The 20150-nt window shown below is 48.0% G+C and overlaps 2 protein-coding genes across 7 annotated transcripts in view; both read right to left on the bottom strand.

The window, feature by feature from the left end:
* Positions 1–5519, bottom strand: part of FBXO21 (F-box protein 21) — a 29556-nt gene extending 24037 nt beyond the window's left edge. Inside the window, exon 1 of the mRNA XM_082202895.1 lies at positions 5230–5519. Within this exon, the coding sequence (XP_082059021.1) occupies positions 5230–5504 (275 nt within the window). The 5' untranslated portion in view covers positions 5505–5519. The remainder of the gene's footprint in view (positions 1–5229) is intronic.
* Positions 5520–9061: 3542 nt separating this feature from the next.
* NOS1 (nitric oxide synthase 1) overlaps positions 9062–20150 on the bottom strand; it is a gene marked incomplete at its 3' end in the record, with an annotated part of 180453 nt that continues 169364 nt past the window's right edge. For 4 of the 6 annotated variants that reach the window (XM_082202877.1, XM_082202876.1, XM_082202881.1 and 1 more), the window contains 3 exons: positions 19623–19817; positions 17588–17706; positions 9062–13971 (listed from right to left, as the gene is read on the bottom strand). In XM_082202877.1, coding sequence (XP_082059003.1) covers positions 13911–13971; positions 17588–17706; positions 19623–19817 — 375 coding nt within the window. Of the gene's footprint in view, positions 14128–17583; positions 17707–19622; positions 19818–20150 lie in introns of those variants that run through there. The other 2 variants (XM_082202878.1, XM_082202879.1) reach the window with 2 other exon arrangements.

Below are 20150 nucleotides of genomic sequence, written 5' to 3'. Positions count from 1 at the left end.
AGTTGTAGTCCAAAACAGCTGGTCAACAGGTTTGCAAAAGTTTGGCTAGAAAGAGGGCTAATTTTATGTCTCGTTTGCTCCAGATGAGGAACAGCACTTTGCAAACACCTTCACAATATATGGCAATGTTGCTGCACAGTAGTATTGTGAACAAACACACAACAATGGCTTCAACTTTTTAAATCAGGATGTCAATCTGTTAACTTTTAAGGCGATGGTGTGGCAGAATACATCACTGTAGGAGACTAAATCATAACTTGCAGGCAAGCTCTCTCACACAGTCAGTGACAATAGAACTGGACCAATATATGTAAATTTCTTATCTTGGCCCATTTTTGAGAACAGGAGAAGTTCATATGCAGCTTGGCTCTGACCATGTCTTGGCAGAAGAAGACATGGTTTTATTGCTTTTTCTAACTGCCAGTTGGCTTGCAAAACTCAGGCTGAACAATTAAAAGGAAGAGAATATTCTCTCCCCACCTGTGAAAGAGGCTGCTGAACAACGGACAGCTCCCCAGTTCAGCAAGCGATTTTCCTGGGTCGCTTTCCAGGCTCTCTGTCTGCGATTCAGAGTTCGGCTTTATCATCTCAGCCGCCAAGTTGGACCTTTGAAAGATTCAGAGCCAGCCACGTGAGCCATCGCGAGTCTGTATTCCAAAAGCGGCTGTTTCTCTGATCGCTGGACTCCTGGCAAAAGTTGAGATATTGACCCTGTTACTCTGGGCCAGGCTCCATCTTGAGTAATTACATCTGAGTGGCTTGAAACCCCCACTGCAATTTCAGTTGGAGGAGTTATTCTTTACTCATTGCCCTAAAATAAACAGTTGCTGAAATAATGTAACGCAGTGTGGCCATATTCCTCATGGAAGGTTCACTGGGCCCCTGACAGCACTTCGGATGCTAAAATCGAGAACTACAATAAGGGAACAGCATGAAGCAGTGATGAAAGTATACAGATACAGAATATCGCTTATTTTAGTAATGACAGAGAACACTACTATGAGCTTTTAAAAACAAACAAAAATCTGTTTGCCATTATGATAATTTCCAAACAGGGTGAACATGCAGGAAAATGGCAAATGAAGTTCAAGGTCAGAGCAAATTGATGCGTAATGCAACAATTTTTCATTGATCATTTTAATATTCCTTGTAAGCAGCTTGCAGGTATTACTACAATCAAGGGGCAAGCATATTTCGCTAAATAAAAAAAAAAAAAACCCTAACTTTAATATGTGCCAACAGTGTTTGAACTGTGACTAACCAAAGAAGAGATCTTGGGGTTATGGTGGTTGGCACAATGACAATGTCAAACCAGACGATCAGCTTATTAAGCATTCATCTCCCTGATTTGTTTGCAGGGATATTAGACAACACTGGCTTTTTATTGAGCATTCATTCTGATGCGTTTGTGGGCAGGTTAGATGCGACCGTATTGAAACAAGCATTATCCCACACTTTCTGGAGCACTCCCCCATCACTTTTCTTTTTTTTGCAAAAATTCTGCTCTTTGAGGAAATAGGTTTGTTACACAAGACCTACTAATCAATTGCACTGCCTGAATTTGTCTGCATATGATTCAACCCCACCCAGTGTTCAAAATTAGTCAAGCACCTGCCTTAGCACATTTTGCACCTGACTATTACAACCAAGTGAAGATGCCTGGGCACCAGGATGGCGCCTGACATCTTCACCATCTGGAGTTGCATGTCTGGGGATCACTGGAACTTGACTGTTTTCACATACTAATACCACATCCTGTAGAATTCTATCAATTATGTACATTTTATCTGCACAATCAGAATGAATTTCAGGAACCATTTCATTTACCCCACCCCACTACCCTGCTCACAGTTGTGAAGAACATTCTTAAGTTATGAATGGTCCGTATCACCATTAAGAGAGGTCGGAATAGGTGCAGGGTTCGAAATTAGCAGGGCGCAAGGCGCATTTTGCACCTAAAGATTCTCCATTTGTGAGCACCTCAAAAAGTCTGGGTGCCATTTTTTTGTGCCTGGCTGACACTCAAAAATTACTGAAATGTAGTGCTTTGAAGCCTCCAAGTATATGTTAAGGATAGGCAATATGTTAAGGAGTTTAACAATAAAGAGTAGAATGTTTTGAAAACTCAAGTATGGTACCAATATTTTTACTGTCAACACCAAATCAAACATATATTAGCAATTTCTGCTAAAAATGTGATATTAACAATGTGTCACTTATGTGAATTGCGTATTAATTCATGCTTATTAAAATAATAAATAAAAAATGTTGCCGACCCTCACACCCCAGGCGACTAGACATTCTGTTTTGGCGCCAACAACCCAGGTCCAAGAAGACATTTGATATATATATGAAATGTCTATGAAATACCCTGCAAAGTCTGCCCAGCCACGTACATTGGACAAACAAACAGACGAATAAATGCACGTATCGCAGAACACAAGAATGCCGTCAAAAAAGAAGAAAAAACTTCCTCTCTTTTCCAACACATGAAAGAAACAGGACATGAAATTAATTTTGCAGATTCCAAATTGCTCTTTAACATGGAACATCACCACAAGAGAATAATCATGGAAGCCATCGAGATAGAGAAACACCCTCACAACATGAACAAGCGTGACGACACGTCCCGCCTGCCAGACATCTGGAAATTAGCCCTCCCCACAAAAACCGACACCAGAACCAGAGGCACACAGAACGCCGTCACCAATCAACCACACCAGACCCAAACCCAGACCCTCTCCACAGACATATTACAGACTCCATCCAGTAGCCAAACTATAGTGGCACCTCCGGATGCTGCACCCCCCTGCAATCCCTACACAGATCTGGCTGGCACAAGGCACAAAACCATAGCTCGCCCCTATACACGAAGCCAAGCCAGAGCACAACTAAATGCAGCACAGCCATCTTCTCAGAAAAACTCTTCACAAGCTCAAGAGGTCAAGACACGAAAGCTTTAGCAACTAATCTACACTTAATGACCCACCCAGGGATATTCTGAATACCACTCATGAAATCACCCAAGATATCCCTCAAGTAATTAAGGAACAAAAGAAGAAAAGGCACACTAATCTAGGAACTTCCTCTTTGCCCAGAACGTTGGAGGCTATACACCACACCCCTCAACAGTATTTATAGGAACTCAAACACCAGACTCTGCTCTGTTCCAGTAACAAGAAGCCGAAAGCACCAGCCTGAAGATGACGAGTGAGACCTCGTCGAAACGTCGCACAGACACCCCGACTCTTACACGGGAAGACACCCGAAGACACCAAAACCTGCATTCCTGTACCCGTGAAAATCTACGAAAGCATATATATATATATATATATATATATATATATATATATATATATGGACTGTGCCTGGATAAAGTGATTTTTCTTCTTTCAGTTCTCAAAGCCACTATTTTACTGCTGGCTCTGGATGGCAGATGTTGGATTTCGCACCCCCCAGCTGAGCATCCCTGATCCTTCTCCTGCTCGCATGCAAGCAGCGGAAGGATTGGGGCTCCCGCAGCTGGGGAGTGGGGGGCTTCACACATCCCAGCTGAACAGCCCCAACTGCTAGGCTGAGGTATGCAGCTCCTCAGCCAAACACGTTAAAGAAGCAAAGGGAGGAATAAGCTGTATTGGCTCCTCGGTGATACAGCTTGTTTCTCTCTCTTTGCCAGTACAAGGGGCAGAGTAGGACAGTGGGCTTCATTCAGCAGTATATTGCAGGTGACACTGCCACCATGCCCAGCTGCAGCTTGTTTCTCCCTCGGCTCAGGAGCGGTGGCGGTTTCACCTGCAATATTCCTCTGAGTGAAGCTGCCATCCCACTCTGCCCCCATACCAATCTTGTATCGATACATCGCCCAGGCCTACTCCACATGTGACTTCCAGATCTTTTGAACTACAACTCCCATCAGCTGCCTTACACACACAGTTCAGGGGCATTATCTTCCCAGTATCCCTGTTATTGCTGTTGTGTCTAGAAACCTTGGCAGTGGAAACTTCCCTTGGGCCAGGGATACCAGCCCTTTCTCCTTTTCCTCCCCCTGCACTCCACCTATGCTCAGGAATTATCATACCAATGTCCAGGGCCAGAAAATTCTCCCTGCACCTGGGAAATTAGACCTTCCACTTTTCCCTGCCTCTGTACTCTCTCCATGCTCAGTGGCATCATCATCATCCCACTATCACTGCTATGGCTACGTGTAAGGAGTGAAGCCTCTGTGCATAGGATGCCACCTCCAGTCCTTCCTCATTTGCACTTTGCCCATGCTCAGGGACACCATTTTCTTGATTGTCTCTGTTTCTGCTGTAGATGCAAAGGCTCCAAACTCTCCTTTTTCTGTGCTCTAACCATGCTCAGAGGCTTCTCCTGCTGCACTCTGCCCATGCCAGGAAGGCACCATCTTCTCAAAGTCACTGTGTTGCACTTAGAACAACACCAGGCCTTCCTCCTCTTTCCTCCTGCAGCACTCTGCCCATGTTCAGAGGCACCACCTTCCCAATGCAACCACTGCTGCTGTGTGTGCTCCAGGCAACAGAAAACTCTCTTGCCCTTACACTGTGCTTAGGTCAACATCACATGCACACACCCTACGCATGCTCAGAGGCACCACCTTCCCACTGACAACGCTGTGTGAGCTTCATCAGCCTGAAAACTCCCAGTGAGCTTAGGACGATGCCACCAGGCCTTCCTCCTGCTGCACTCTGCCCATGTTCAGGAACACCACCTACCCAATGCAACTATTGCTACTGTGTTTACTCCAGGGAACTGAAAACTCCCTCACCAAGCCTTCCTCCCCTCTGCATTCTGCCCATGCCCAGAGGCACCACCTTCTCGACGTCACTGCTCCATAACCTAAAACATGCACATCTCTGCACTTAGAACGCCAGGCCTTCTTGCTGCTGCACTCGGCCCATGCTCAGAAGCACCACCTACCCAGTGCAACTACTGCTGCTGTGTATGCTCCAGGGAGCTCCCTCGCCAGGCCTTCCTCCTGCTGCACTCTGCCCATGCCCAGAGGCACCACCTTCTCGACGTCACCGTTACGCGGCCTGAAACACGCACAACTTTGCGCTTAGAACAACGCCAGGCCTTCCTTCTTCCCTGCACTCTGCCCATGCTCAGAGGCACCACGACCTAGGGACGTCGCTGCTCCTGCCACCTTTCCGAGCCCCCCCCATTCCTCCACTCTTTCCACACACACCCCCACCCGTCCCTGGGGCTCACCTGAGCCGGAGCTGCTCCCTCCAGACCTTCCCTCGGGGCTGGCAGGCCTCCCTGAGGCGGCGGCAGGTGCAGGCCAGGCGGGCCACGTCGGAGGCGTTCAGCGGGCCGCAGCACGCGATTAGCTCCAGAAGCTCCCCCGGCAGCTCCGCCAGGCTCGGAGGGGCCGGCCCGGGCCCTGGAGGAGGAGGAGGCGGCGGCGGCAGAGCCAACCCCTCCGGCCCGTCCGCCTCCGCGGGGCCCGTCTCCGCCTCGCTTGCCCTCTCCGGCGCCGCCATCTTGCCTGTTTACCTGAGCGGCCCTCCAAGGGGGCGTCTCCAAAGAGACACACGCCGGCGGCGCAGAAAAGGGTGGTCCGAAAAAGAGGCGGGCGGGCGCGGCAGGAAGAGAATGACGCCAGCGTTGAGAAAGGGGGCGGGGGGAACCACGAATGAGGCGGGCGAGAGAGAGAGAGAGAGAGAGAGAGAGAGAGAGAGAGAGAGAGAGAGAGAGCCGCCCAGGGAGTGTCTGCGAATTGCTTTCCTCGCATAGAGGCGCACCGGCCACTGCTCGCTCTTTTTTTTCTTTTTCTTTTGGTTACAGTATTCCTCTCTCCCAGTGGGCAGGAAAAAGAAACTAATCAGGGAACAGCGGGAGGTTGGGGTTAGGGGGAATACCAGTTCCCCCAGCAAGCGCTACCCTAAATTCCCAGTTTGCATTTTTGTCCACCTGTCTGCCTGTTAAAGGAAGGGTGAGCTTCGAGCACTTGCAGAACTTTCAGAAAGAGGAGGAATTTGGAGTCGTTATGGTTCATGGGGTGGGGAGTGGGAGAAGGGAAGGGAATAGTCCCCCCCCCACTCCATGAACTATAACAAACAGATTTCCTACTTTGAGTAGGTTTCTTGTATTTGTAGAACCTGAGAAGGGAGGCAAAAATTGGGTTATGGACCATAACCCCCAGATTTCTATTATTATTATTGCCGCTGCTATTTTCTTTTTAAAAAGAGTAATTTTCTAGCATTTCTCCTATTTGGGGTGGGGGAGAGGAGAAATTAGCCTGTTTCCCACTTTCATTTACAGATAGGTAGCCGTGTTGGTCTGCCATAGTCAAAATAAAAAAATTCCTTCCAGTAGCACCTTAAAGACCAACTAAGTTAGTTCTTGGTATGAGCTTTCGTGTGCATGCACACTTCTTCAGATACACTGAAACAGAAGTTGCCAGATCCTTCTATATAGTGAGAAGGTGGGGAGGGGTATTACTCAGAAGGGTGGTGGGAATGGGAGATTGGCAGATAGCTGAGATGAGCCTGTTGACGACTCTTAAGGACTGAAATAGGTCTTACCCACTTTCATTGTTTGACTTTACCACACCCACCCAGCCCTCCTGGGGGAAAAACCCATGCAGATCCCATGTTAAGGACTCCAGGGGTGCACCCCTTAGTCCACCAACAAATAAGAAAATATATTTGTGTGACACTGAAGACACCCCAACCCACAAATATTTATGTTTACCAAGAAATTCCCTTGATCTCTTTGTCCTGAGTCTCTTGTCTGAATCACAGTGTTGCTTTATTTAGTGGGATTGTTTTATGATGTGTTTCAATTATGGATGCTTATACTTTAATGTGTTTGGCTGCAGGCCCACCCACCTTTATATTACTGCCAGGACTCAGCAAAGACACTTATTGTAGGAACTGTTCTCTGGACATGTACAGAACCTACTACAGGAAGCACTGATAACAAGGGTGACTTTTATTGTTTTCCTCTTGCTTGCAACTCACAGAGAGAAAGAGAGAGGCTTGAACTTACGTGTGCCTTTACCACGGCTGCGGTAAATGCTTAAATAATTGCTGCTAATTATGTTTTTATGACCTGTCAAGTAAACGAGAACTTGGCTGAAGCTTTATGGTGTCCATGAGTGTTTTATTGCCTTCTGTGTGAAGCTCAACCATCATGAAAAGCTTCTAGGAGCTGTGCTGAGACGTAACTCTGCTTGATCACACATGCAGTAAATGTGTGCCGGACTGCATCTTTTATCACTACCAACTGAACTGTCCTACCATCCTGGGTATGATGTGCACAACCTGCTTGTGCTGGTTGCTGCATACTTCTTGAAATCATGATTTCCCATGGGAATTAAAGCTCAGTTCCTTATATTTAAGAAATAAGCAAATCTATGGATTGGAAGGGCCAATCTAGTCTTAATGTTGGCCTAACTGCTCTTATCTTGGTGTTTGCCCTCTGTATGTATGTTTGCGTGAGAGAGAGCATGTGCATGATATCATTTGAACCAAGGGTGCTTCCAGACCACCTGTCAATTGAGCATCCATCCTTATTTGTTGGTGGGGAGGTCAGATGATGTCGCGTCAAGCAAGTGTTGCCCATGCTCTCCCCTCACCTCCCTTATTCCTAAAAGTCTGGTCCTGTTGGAGGAAGCAGGTTTGTTGTGCAAGACACCCCTTAATTGCAGAGCTTGAATTTGCCTGAATGTGGTTTGAAACAGCAGCTCAGAACCATTCCTCCATGCTGCTGCAGGCTCCCAGCTAAGGTCTGGCACAATGCGGTGCCTCGTGAGAGTCTGGTGTGCTGGGCATTGTGGTCCATAGGAGACCATGCAGCGCATGGCAAAGGACACTGATGCAGATGAGAAGCTGTTGTCTCGTATGAGGTGGGGTATCAGTATCTTATTCAGGGACCACCTGGCTGGAAGACACAGCCCTGTTACCACCAGAGGGTGAGTCTCCTGCAGTAACTCCATCTCCCCAGCCTCACAGACCCTGCCTGTCACACTCTGCATCTTGTCAGCCTTGAAAGCTTAAGTAGGCTGCAGCTCAATATCTCCCTGTTGCTGCTGCAGAAGTGGGGGTCTTCTATTAATTTATTAAGCCCTCAACAATGTTGGTTCAGCGCACCTCCATCCTTGTATCCCAGCTTGATCATTGAGATCATCTGCAGGCATGTCACTGGTCATTCCCCGGGATGGTGAGGCTCATTTGACAAGAGAAAGAAACTTAAGTCTTTAGTGTCATGGGCCTAGTCCTGTGGAACACCTTGCCACTAGAGATTCAGCAGGCGCCTAACGTGCCAACTTTCAAAACTTTTTCAATTCTGCCAGGCTTATATTCAGGCAATAAAGAATACAATGGTTAACTGATGTCTGTTTTTAACTTTTAAAATGTGGTTTTCACTGCATGGTTTTATGTATTTCTGTAGCAAACTGTATTGCTTTTTCTTAATAAACAGCAGTCTATAATTTTTTTTTATATTTATATCCCACCCTTCATCATAAGATCCCAGGGCAGTTCACAGAATAAATGAATGAATGAATACTGCAGTTGGCTTTCATTTGAGCTTTTCCATTGTCCAGCTCTATGCCTACCTTCACTGAAGACTGGAAGTTCCCATGGGATTTCCCTTAGAGCAGCCATGGGGAACATGTTTTCCTCCAACCCTGTCAGCTGCATCCAGGAATGCCCATGATGGAGGGTGATGGGATGCTCCCCATCTCTGCCTTAGCGGACAGTGAACAGCTTGCAGGCTTAGAAGGAGCAGCAAAGTCTGGCTGGCACGTGCCAACATTGGGACCTGCCATTTTAATTGCGCCACAATACCTCTGAGCCCCTGACATAGCGTTGCTCCAGAGTCACTCCACACTGGGGGCCTAGACGCACTGTGTGGAAAGTAAGGTGGGCTTCAACCCCTAAAGCAATGGATAAGTAATTAATAAATGACTGGAATAATGAATGCCTAGCCCGATTGTAGTATGAACCATAATCCTCAGGTTGGGCAGGCCCTAAAAGATAAAGTAGAAGATGACAACGGAGTCAATTCACTTCTTTTTTTTTAATTGATTGCAATGCAAACAGGCATAAGTATTTTTCTTTTTAATTCCATAAAACCAGAATATCCGAACTATACAGAAAGAAGGTGCATGCTTTAGAACAGTGTGGATACCTCGCAAACAAGAACAGCAGTCAGTCCATGAAGAAAGGTGCTGAGCATATTGTACAAACGGCAGAGACTTGGCAGCATCAAGAGCTCGGAGGTAAAGGAACGTAAAATGTTTCCGGCCGCTTAAAGCACTGATATGATTAAATATTACCTGCCCGCCCCCACCCTCCAAATTATCATACATTTGTGTGGTGTTTAAAATGAACCAGGCTGCCCATCCAGACCAAGGAATGCAACTGTAATTTGTTCATCTGTTGTTTATTAATGGCAGTGATGATGATGATGATAATAATGATAATAATAATATTAATAATAATAATAATAAAAGGCACAGTGACACAAGGGAGCTGAGCTGAAGAATAGGGAGAGGAAACTGATCACATTAACAGCTGCTTGGGAGACCTGTACACATTCAGGATTGTACTCACCCATATTACATCATTGCCCTACACAGTCAATTGCATTTTTGTTCTTGCTTGATCCAGAGGACACGTAGGTCTAAGTTAACCTGCTGAAGCCAATGGGAGGGAGCAGAGGAGAGTTTTCCCAATCAATATACTGGGTTAGGGTACAGATTTCTGTTTCAGTCTGCACCATCTCTGCACGGGAACATTTCTGTTTCAATCTGCAACCCCTCTGCACTGGAACATGTGGATTGAAAAAAATGAAATGTGCTGCCATTGCATTGTAATGCTTGATTTCTACCACTAGGTGTTGACATAGCGTGCTGCGCACAGCTCAGGAATGGCACCTCGTGACAAAACACAAGCATCAACTCATAGAACAAACATCCCCCTTGAATACGGCTGTTCTCTCGCTCCTTTTGTGTAGTAGGAGCCTGGAAAACCTCTCCCGTGAGATGAAACTGCACTTCCTTTTCTACAAGCAAGCAGCAGAGCAAGGCAAGAGGGCTTTCACTGAAAAGGTCTAGAGTGTGGTTGGTTGCTTTTATGTTTTCCTTTTCCGAGGGGAGCAGAATGGAGCAGACAAAATCCAAGAGGTTCAATGGTAATGTTTCCAATGTGTTTCAGTTATCTTCTTCAGGGGAACTGGTTCAACTTTCACAAATTAGCATTGCCTTCTAGTGTTTGACTGGTGATGGTGCCGTCTCTTTGAGCTTCGCCTGCCATGGCATGTTGCTGAGCATGGGTGCTGAGCAAACTGAGCTATTTGTGGGCTTATTGCTGCCCCTCCTTATGATCTGGCCTGTTACAATTCCTCCCACTTTTGGCAGGTTGCTTTTTCAACCTCTCGAGAGACCGACGAGCCACACGGGATACAAACAAGGTACAGTAAAACGAATGTTCACGTGCCTTTGCATGTTGACTCACAAACAATAAGCTGGCTGGCGCTCCGGACTTCCAGTTGCACTCACCCATCTTAAAAGTGGGGTGGGGTGGGGATCCTCTTAGCAGTTGAGTGTGTGTCTGGGTCACCTGATGTGGGAAAACAATGTGACGCTATCACAGTGTGGTGGTTCCGTTCTATTCTTTTGCGAGGCAAGAGGCTGTGTTTGTTATCTGATCGCGAAGGCATGGCATGACCAAGACTTTGTGTCTGTGGGGATGCATAGGATTTTGGACTGAGCAAGAATGTGGGGGATTCTCGCCATGCTGAGTTAGAATAAAGCAGGGGTGGTGGTACCTGCAATCCCTCTGGGTGTTCCTGGACTACAACTCCCACCATCCTTGACCATTGGCCATGGTAGCTGGGATTGATGGGAGTTGGAGTCCAGAGGCATCTGCAAGGCCCCCAGTTTTCCACCCCTGTTCTAAGGATATCAGCCACCTGGTTGTATCAGTTTTGCCACTACACTTACAAATCAATGCAATCCTTGTCTACTCAGAAGGAAGTTCCCATGGTTCATCTTACTTCCAGGTGTGCATAGCATGGGTGGGGAACCTCTGGCCTAGGGTCCACACGCAGCCCTCCAAGTCTCTCTCTGGCCTTTGAGACTCTCCCCAGGAATTGCCCCTCACTCCATGGGTCTTTCCCCCTGCCTTGAATGCATCCTTGAAGTCTCTGTTGCTGCCTCTTGTTTCTCCGCACGGAGGTCGCAGAACGGTGTGTGAGCATGAGCAGAAAGTAGCTTACTACGCAAAGGGGAAATTTGCATATGCTGCTCCACCCACCATGTGGCCCCCAGAAAGTTGCCAAACAAGGAATGCGGCCCTTGGACTAGAAAATATCTCCACATCTCTGGTGCGTAAGACGGTAGCGTGAATCAAACCAGGGGACCTAAACCCAACCAGGGTTTTGTCATGGCTCAGATGTTGTTACCAACGAGAGCAATTGTCCCATGCAAAAAGCACATGCTTGGGCCTCCAAGGAAACTGCTGTCTTGCTCTGCCAAGCTCATAGTCAAATGTCTGTAAGCTTCAAGGAGTCTTAAGGTGGGCAAAAGGAATTCACAGCCGACCTTTGGGGAAGGGCTGTAGCTCAGTAGCAGAGCTCCAAGGTTTAATCCCCCAAAGGCCTCTCCAGGGAGGGCTAGCAGGAAACCCTGCTTGAAACTCTGGAGAGCATCTGCCGGCCAGTGTAGACCATACTGAGCTAGATGGACCATTGCTCCGAATCAGAATAAGGCAGCTTCTAGCATCTCACAAATGCTGAGAGCTTGCGACAGACACCAGGCCCCTGCCTTGGCAGCTCCCCATGTTGTCCTTTTTACACAAAGCAAAAGGAAACACCAAGTGAGAAAGCACAGAGTTTTTGGCACTGACAGCAAAACCCTTCAATGAGAAGGCAACAGTTTAGGATCCAGCTGTTTCCTACTGGAAGTAATTCAGCTTTTTACTGCTGGGAGATCCATCTATCTCCTTAGGGAGGAAGGGGATGCCCTGGGTTTATTCTGAGACTAGAAAAGCAGTGATCTATCAGAATAGTCAATCATATTCTGTAACTGGAGAACTCTGGAAGCCATCAGAAAGAGTTCATGAATATAGCCTGCCTGTTCCTTCCTGTGTCCTCTTTGGCTTTGGTCTGTTGTAAAGATGGGCAACCTGTGGCCCACCAGATGGTCTTGGGCAGGGGGCAGCACACTTTTTCAGCAGGGGGCCGGTCCACTGTCCCTCAGACCTTGTGGGGGGCTGGACTATATTTTGAAGAAAAAAATGAATGAATTCTTATGCCCCACAAATAACCCAGAGGTGCATTTTAAATAAAAGGACACATTCTACTCAAGTAAAAACATGCTGATTCCACAGGCCGTATTTAGAAGGTGATTGGGCCGGATCCGGCCCCCCCGGCCTTAGTTTCCCTACTCATGGTCTTGGACATGATGTTGGGCGAATATGTCATTTTTTGTTTTTCTCCGTTTCTCATGTTTTTCAATCTTAAATTAGATCCCCACGTTACCATCTCAGCTCGTGATTTTGTTCTTGTGAAAATTCACCAGAATTTTAATGCGAATTTTTCCTAACAAGTCTGCATTTTCTCCCAACATACACTTTTTTAAAGCAAAGTAATTCCCCCTAATGCAATGCATTTTGTGTATGTTACTTTTGCTAATATACGCGTTTATATGCACACTTTACTCCAGTGTATGCGTCCACGTTACTTAGCTGGAGAACGGCATTTGAAAATTGGGAGAAGTGCACATTTCGAAGAACGACTGATGTTTCAGTCTGCATACTATTTGGCAAAGTGTGAATTAGGTAAGCTCAGCATTGGATGTGAACGGGATCATATTTCTCCCCCATCCTGACTGCTGTCAGCCCCAGCCTGAATGGGAAATCAGCAGAAGATGATGGGAGTCATAGCCCATCAACACCTGGAGGACCACAGATTCCCCATCTCAGTTCTATGGTTCTACAGAAGTGATCCATTGGTACCATCCTCATTCTTTTTCTTTCTCTCTCTCTCTGTCTGAGGAGTAAAGGAAAAAGCACATCGCATGAATTTAACAAGGGAAACCCTCTTGGATTCCTAATAGTGTATTCATACCCTTAGCAGTGTTTTAGCCACAATGCCTGATGACCCACAGTTGCTTCCTGGCAGTCTATTGGTTACAGCTCACCCAGCTTGCCATATCCAGCTGTGTTGCTGACTTTGCGGCCATTGGATCAGTGCTCAAACACGTTGCAGAAGGTGCAGGGAAGGGAGCAGGGAGGCCGGGGCAGTGCATCACGTTAAGAGACTGCGCAGGTATGCCGTACGAAGGTGCGACCATTATCTGTGCAACGAAGGCCAGTCCCACCTTGAATGCAAGGACTGAGAGGCTGCAGAAGAACAAAGCCACAGGAGGAGCTGCCCACCACACTTTCCCTCTTCCCCCCTGCCAGATTGCAGGAATGAAAGGGGCAGTGGCAGGAGGGGAGAGAGTGACCCACTGCTTGAAGCAAATCATGCTAGGCAGAGATTTTGGCAAACAGACAAGAGCGGCGATTCTGCGTTCCTCTGCTGCGTAACTCGACAGCAACTGACCGTGACCCTCCAAACCCACCCCAGAACACGCATACACACACGCACACACAAAATGCAGATGACGACCACTAGGGTGGTGGTTTTCATGCAGCCATGAAGTCGGCCTTGTCATGAACGAGCGGAAGTTGTGTGTCTTTGCCGGAGCTGCTTGCAGGTTGCGTTCGAAGCCATCGCGCCGCGGTGGGAGATTCCAGAGAAGGTCACACGGAAGGAAAATAAACTGCCACAGGACGCGAGAAGAGGGTGGCGGTGTGGAGGGGAGAGAAATATCACCAGCATTGTCCTCCGTCTCTTCCTCCCTCGCTATCCAAGCGTCAACAACACATCCTTCAGGACACAACAATAGGACGAGACACAGACGAGCGTTTGTTGTGGGCCTGGCGGAAGTCCCTGGAGGAAAGGAGCGGATGCGGACGCGTCAGTACAAGGTCCAGACCCTTCTCCTTTTCGAGGGCTGGAGCAGAGCAGCTGGAGCTGCCGCAGTTTGCCTGGCTCGGCCTCCTGCCTCGGGCAACGCGACGCGGTCACGTTTAGGAAGAAAACACCCTGCAAAAAAGGCATCGGTTAGAGCTGAGATCACACATGCATGGTAAGGCATGTAAAAAAAGCATCGTCCCCTCCACTCGAATCTACATGCATTTCATTCTCCCTTCACAAGTTACGCATTCCCTGGCTTAAATGCCATCCTTTCGTTAGTTGGGCGGAAAACATCGTATGCACTTGCTCACCCCAGATGCTGGGCTAGTGGGCAGCACTTCCCTTTGGCTACTAAACAGGGATGCAGTCACATAATATATACAGTGGTACCTCAGGTTAAGTACTTAATTTGTTCCAGAGGTCCGTTCTTAACCTGAAACTGTTCTTAACCTGAAGCACCACTTTAGCTAATGGGACCTCCTGCTGCCACTGCACCACCGGAGCACAATTTCTGTTCTCATCCTGAAGCAAAGTTCTTAACCTGAAGCATTATTTCTGGGTTAGCGGAGTCTGTAACCTGAAGCGTATGTAACCTGAGGTACCACTGTAATCATAGAATTCTAGAGCTGGAAGGGACCTAGATCACTTAGTCCAACTCCCCTGCAATGCAGAAATCACAGCTAGACCCTGCTGCATAACCCCACGTTTTGGCATTGTGTGACTACCTGCCCCAAGCAGTACCACAAAGCAGCTGCCTTATGTGGGATGTGAAAAACAGAGCAGTCAAGTACAACATTCCTAGAATGGACATGCTATGCTTTGTACCAGCCAGGAGTCTAACTTCCTGTTTCCTCCTGAGCATCTTCTGCATGTGACTAGAGGCCTGTGTGTCTGTGTGAGGCTTAACCTGGGCAAGGGAGCACATCTCCTTCCTTTGTCTCTTCTCCAATTGATTTTCCATGTGTTAGCAGAAGTGACTGCCTTTTCGCAGTCACTTAGGAACTAACTCCCTTAGGGGATAGTTCCACATGTGTATATAGTTTTGTAACCTAAGTCTGCCTTCAGGGATCCAACTGTGAACTGAATGATTGTGAGTAAACTACTTTTATATTGACTTTAATAAGACTGTCGTGTCTATTCTTTTTAAGAGGGACAAGAAGGGAACTTACCAGGAATCTTATACTGAGAGGCTCAGACAAGCCTGCAATAAGCAAACCGCTGTGCATTTAAAGAGGAATGTTACTCTGCTAAGATATAGAACTTGCTAACGCAAGATATCATTAAACAATATATCCTCTCCTGCATCCCTGAACATTCCCACACCTTAAACACGAGAGAAATGTCCTCGCCACTTCCCCCCTGGGGTGTCTTTTCTGTTCCTTTTAGAACTAAAATGGCTATTACATATTCTAGTTCTGGATTTTTTTTTCAAACACAGCAAATAAAATTAATACATCATTATTAACTGCTATTATTTATTAGTTGCCTAACACAAACCATCTCTAGGCTGCTTACATGCCTGGGTTAAAAAACAACCATCACATTTAAGAATAAAACAATACACGCCCCCCCCTACACACACCAGTAGCAGTATAATTATCGTGAACTGTATCTGAGCCTGACCTGTCCAAACCAGGGGCCATATCCAGAGTCCACTTGTCTACTAGAGCAAGGGGCTTTTGCTGTAGTGGATGGCTGAGTTTTACCATTGCACAAGAAAAGAATGCAGTGCAACACTTGCCCTAGCAAAAATGTACTGTGTAAACTGTGGTTTATTAAGGAACTGGGAACTGCAGCACTGTGAGGGGTAAGTTCTCAGGAGTATTTGGGAGACGTGATGTGCTTTAAATGCACTTTAAATGTATGGTGTGGGATGTGACCTAAGCCGTAGTTTGGCTTACTACAATGTGTGAACCAAACCATTGGCTTAGCTCCTAAGTTGAATTCATGGAATAAGCCTTTCTTGCCTGCCTCTTTCTTCTGCAGTCGAAGGCCCACAATCCCCAGCACTCTTAACAAACTACATCTCCCAGGATTCCTCAGGGGAAGCCGCAACAACTAAAGCGGTATAAATCTGCTTTAAATGTATGTTGCGAAAGCTACTATGTGGCAAAAAAAAGCCTCTTTGAATGGTTGATACCATTTCTGGACAGTAGGTGGCAGGGTTGGGTTGGGATTAGGTCAGCTAGTGCCACCAGCTCAGCAGAAGGCACAAAATATTACAACAGTGGATCTCATTCCCTTCTCACTTACTTGGAACACTAGAAAATAGTTGAGGGTGTCTTGGAGGATCAGTTAATGTGGGGAGAGAGAGCATAGCTCAAGGGCTGAGTGTCTGCCTTGAATGCTGAAGGTCCCAGGTTCAATCCGCAGGATTGCCAGATAAGGCTAGGAATGTCCCCTGCCTTAAACCCTGAAGAACTTCTGCCAGTCAGTGTAGACAATATTGAAGCAGATGGACTCAGCACAAGGCAGTTTCTTTTGTTCCTATCTCCAGTTGAACGGGATGGGTAGCAGGCAATGGGAGGGGCAGAGTGGAGTCTGACCTACTAGGGCAGGCACCCCCAACCTTCGGCCCTCCAGATGTTTTGGACTACAATTCCCATCATCCCTGACTACTGGTCCTGTTAGCTAGGGATCGTGGGAGTTGTAGGCCAAAACATCTGGAGGGCCGCAGGTTGGGGATGCCGTACTAGGGCAAATGGGAGTCTCAGTACCACCCTTACAGAACTTAGCAGGTAGGAAATGGTGACTAGAACTCTGCCCATCTTTACCTCTGGCGCCACCTGCTGTTAGCTCCCCTAAGTTCTGCCCCACCATTCCCAATAGACACCAGCCACCAGTGCCAGGGCTATTTAGTCCAACTTGGCAGTAGCTTCCCAGGGTTTTTCTCTGGAACAGGAGTGGGAGAACACCCTTCCAGCACAAGGGCTGCATTCCTTTCTGGGCATGAGAACCTAAAAGAGCCTGTGCTGGATCAGGCCAATGGCCCACCCAGCCCAGCATCCCGTTCTCTCTGCGGAAGAGAGGGAAACCAGCAAGCAGGAACCCAAGTGCAAGAGCACAGGCTCCCGGTTTTCAGAAGAGCTGCTGCCTCCAGCTGAAACCCTCCTGGTGGGCGTGGCCAGAGGAGAAACTGGGCGGAGCTACAAATGCAAATTTCACCTTGCATGCAGTAGGCTTGTTTCTACTCACACCCCTCTTTCCAGGCAAGCAAGAAGCATTTATCAGAGTCCGAGAGGTGTGTTCAGGCCAGGCAAAAAAAGGCCAGGACTCCTGAGGGGTGTGGCCTATTTGGGGGAAGCTCTGAGGGCTGGGCAGAGCAGCCGGGAGGGATGCATTTGGCCCCTGGGTTTGAGGCTCCCCACCCCCCGGTTTTAATTGGCAATCCCAGGGATGGAACTTCTGCATGCGGAGCTTAGAGGCTCAACATGCCTGCTCCCTGATGATCCCCACCCACTCTTGGCTCGTAGCTTGAGCGATGGCGTCAGCCAAACGACAAAAGGGATTCTCTCGCCCAGCCCACACGTTTCTGGGGAAACAAAAGTGTCGGTTTGAAAAGGAAAGGAAGCCAGTGGGCCCGACTCACTCGTCCGTGTCTTTCTTACTCTCCTCGATGTGCGCAATCGACTCGGACCGGAGGCGGTTCGTCACTTCGTACGTGCGCAAGGTGACTCCAAATATATCCTCGTGGTAGCGGTTGTCATCCTGCAGGGGGGGGGCAGGCCGGGTGGGAAGGAGGAGGAGAAAAACCAACGCACGGTTAATTTCAGGAGTGTAGAGTCGGAAGGGACCCTATGGGTCATCTAGTCCAACCCCACTGCAATGAAGGAATCCCGGAAAGATGGACCTCCACCCTCTGTTTAGAAACCTCCAAGGGAGGGAACCCCACCACCCTCTGAGGCTGTCCATTGCACTGTCAAACGGTTCCCCCGACCACCCGGAAGTTCTTCCTAATGTTTAACCCGAATCTCTTTTCTTGTACAGTAGTACCTTGGTTCTCGAACACAATGCGTTCCGAGAGTCCATTCGAGTCCCAGAACTGTTTGAAAACCAAGGCGTGGCTTCCAATTGGCTGCAGGAGCTTCCTGCACTCAATCAGAAGCTGCAGAAGCCGTGCCGGATTTTCGGCTTCCGAAAATCGTTCGAAAGCCGGAACACTCGCTTCCGGTTTTCAATCGTTCAGGAGCCAAAACACACGAGTTCCAAGGCGTTCGGCAACCAAGGTATGACTGTAAAGTTAGAATCTGTTTAGGGAAGCTTTTAATGTTTAATAGACTATTGTATTTTAATATTCTGTTGGATGCCGCCCAGTGTGGCTGGGGAAACCCAGCCAGATGGGCGGGGTATAAATAATAAATTATTATTATAAATTAGTATTATTATTATCATCTCCTTTCTTACAAGAGAAGACTGCAAAGGGCTACTATAATGGGTGTGGGAACTTAAAACATCCCAAGGGCCACATTCTCTTCTGTTCAAGCTTCCGGGGACCCCCCCCCCATGTCAGTGGGAAAATTGATTTTTTCCCTTTGGTCGGTGCGCCAGGCTACTGTCCACACACCCCTCTCTCAAGCACCTTTCTTTATATCTCCACCTGGGGAACAATGAAGCATTATCAGAGCTTGAGGACAAATCCTGGCCAGGCAAACACAACCCCCAGAGAGCCTGAGGCAAAGCCAGTGAAGGGGATGTTCTGGGGAAAGAGGGTGCGTGTGAAGGAATGACTACCAGGTGTGGAGCACACTTCCACCCGCAGACAAAGCCATATTTTATTTGCATATTGTGCTAATAAAAAGAGCTTCGGCAGAGCTAGCTGGCAGCTTGCTTGTGCACAGCTCACCTGCATTACCAACTCTTGCCTCATGTCCTTCACATCATGCGTGGCCTTGACAGTCTGGATGCAAAGAAGGGGAAGGAGACAGCAGCTGGGGAACCCGCCAAAGGGAGAAAGCTCAGAGCCAAGTGCTTGGTGGTGGCACGGCAATGAGGGGGAAGAGGAAGGTTCCCAAAGTAGGTGCTGTCGGAACTCCATTCGACCGAGCTTTTGAAATCGCCTCCGACGGTTAATGACCTGAGCCTTTGATAAGACTCCAAGCACATTCTTCAATCAGCAGAGTTCCCAGCACAGGGAAGGATGAGACCGTATGAGCTACATTTTAAAGAGTTTTATTTTCTAGCTACGCAGAACAGAAAAGACATCCTCTCTCTATGGAAGCAGAGAGCAACTGAACAAAGGAACAAAGGAAACAGGAAACCACTAATGTCACATCCGTCTCTAGTCTCCTGTGAGACTTCCAATAGCCTGGACTGTCTCTGGAATGTAAACACAGTCCTGTGACTCGCAGCAGCTGCACGGTGAGAAACAAAAACTAACAGGTGCTACTGCCTCCTGGGGGGACAGTGGGATTACCTGGGGGTGGGTGCACTAAAATTCAAGGGGACCTGTGCTGGTTTTTTTATTGTAAGCTCCTTGCGCGGGGACCTTGCAAAATCACCAGGGGCAGTGATGGAGGCGGGGCCTGTGTTCAGGACTCGCCTGATTTCAGCTCTGGATGTTGGCAGGGGGCCTGACGCCATGGGCTGCCCCCATGGCATGCTGGGTGTTGGGGATGGCTGCTCACCCGTAGCTTGCTAATGAAAGCGCTGGCTTCCTCTGCCGTCAGCTTGCCCTGATGCCTCCCGATGCTCTGGACGGTCTTGAGGACGTCTCCAGCCATAGTGACATCGCCGCACACGTAGAGGTGCCCCCCCTGCTCCTTCAACGCCTTGTAGACGGTTCCCGCCAGCTGCTCCTGAAGGATGTCCTGCACGTATTTCTATGGGAAGGGAAAGCGGACAGCAATGGTGTGTGTGTGTGTGTGTGTGTGTGTGTGTGTGTGTGTGTGTTTGCTTTCATGTTGTGGAAGAAGGCTCCCATCCTTGGAGCACAGCGCCCCCTGCAGGCAGGCTAATGAACTGCAGAGCTGACCCCAAAGAGGAAGGGAGGAAGGGTAGGGGCAAATTATGCCACATATTTGGTAGGTTCAATATCCTCCTATACAGTCCTCACAAGATTCGGACTTAGGTAGGGATGAAAAAGAGTTTCATCTGGGTTGCATTTTAAAGTAAGCCAACCTAATTCACGCTTCCCATAGTGCTGCAAGGATCAG

The sequence above is a fragment of the Podarcis vaucheri genome, assembly GCF_965113315.1.
Source record: "Podarcis vaucheri genome assembly, chromosome: 16".
NCBI classification, from domain to species: Eukaryota; Metazoa; Chordata; class Lepidosauria; order Squamata; family Lacertidae; genus Podarcis; species Podarcis vaucheri.
Note: the sequence above shows the minus strand (reverse complement) of the source record. Positions and strands in the feature narration are given on the sequence as shown.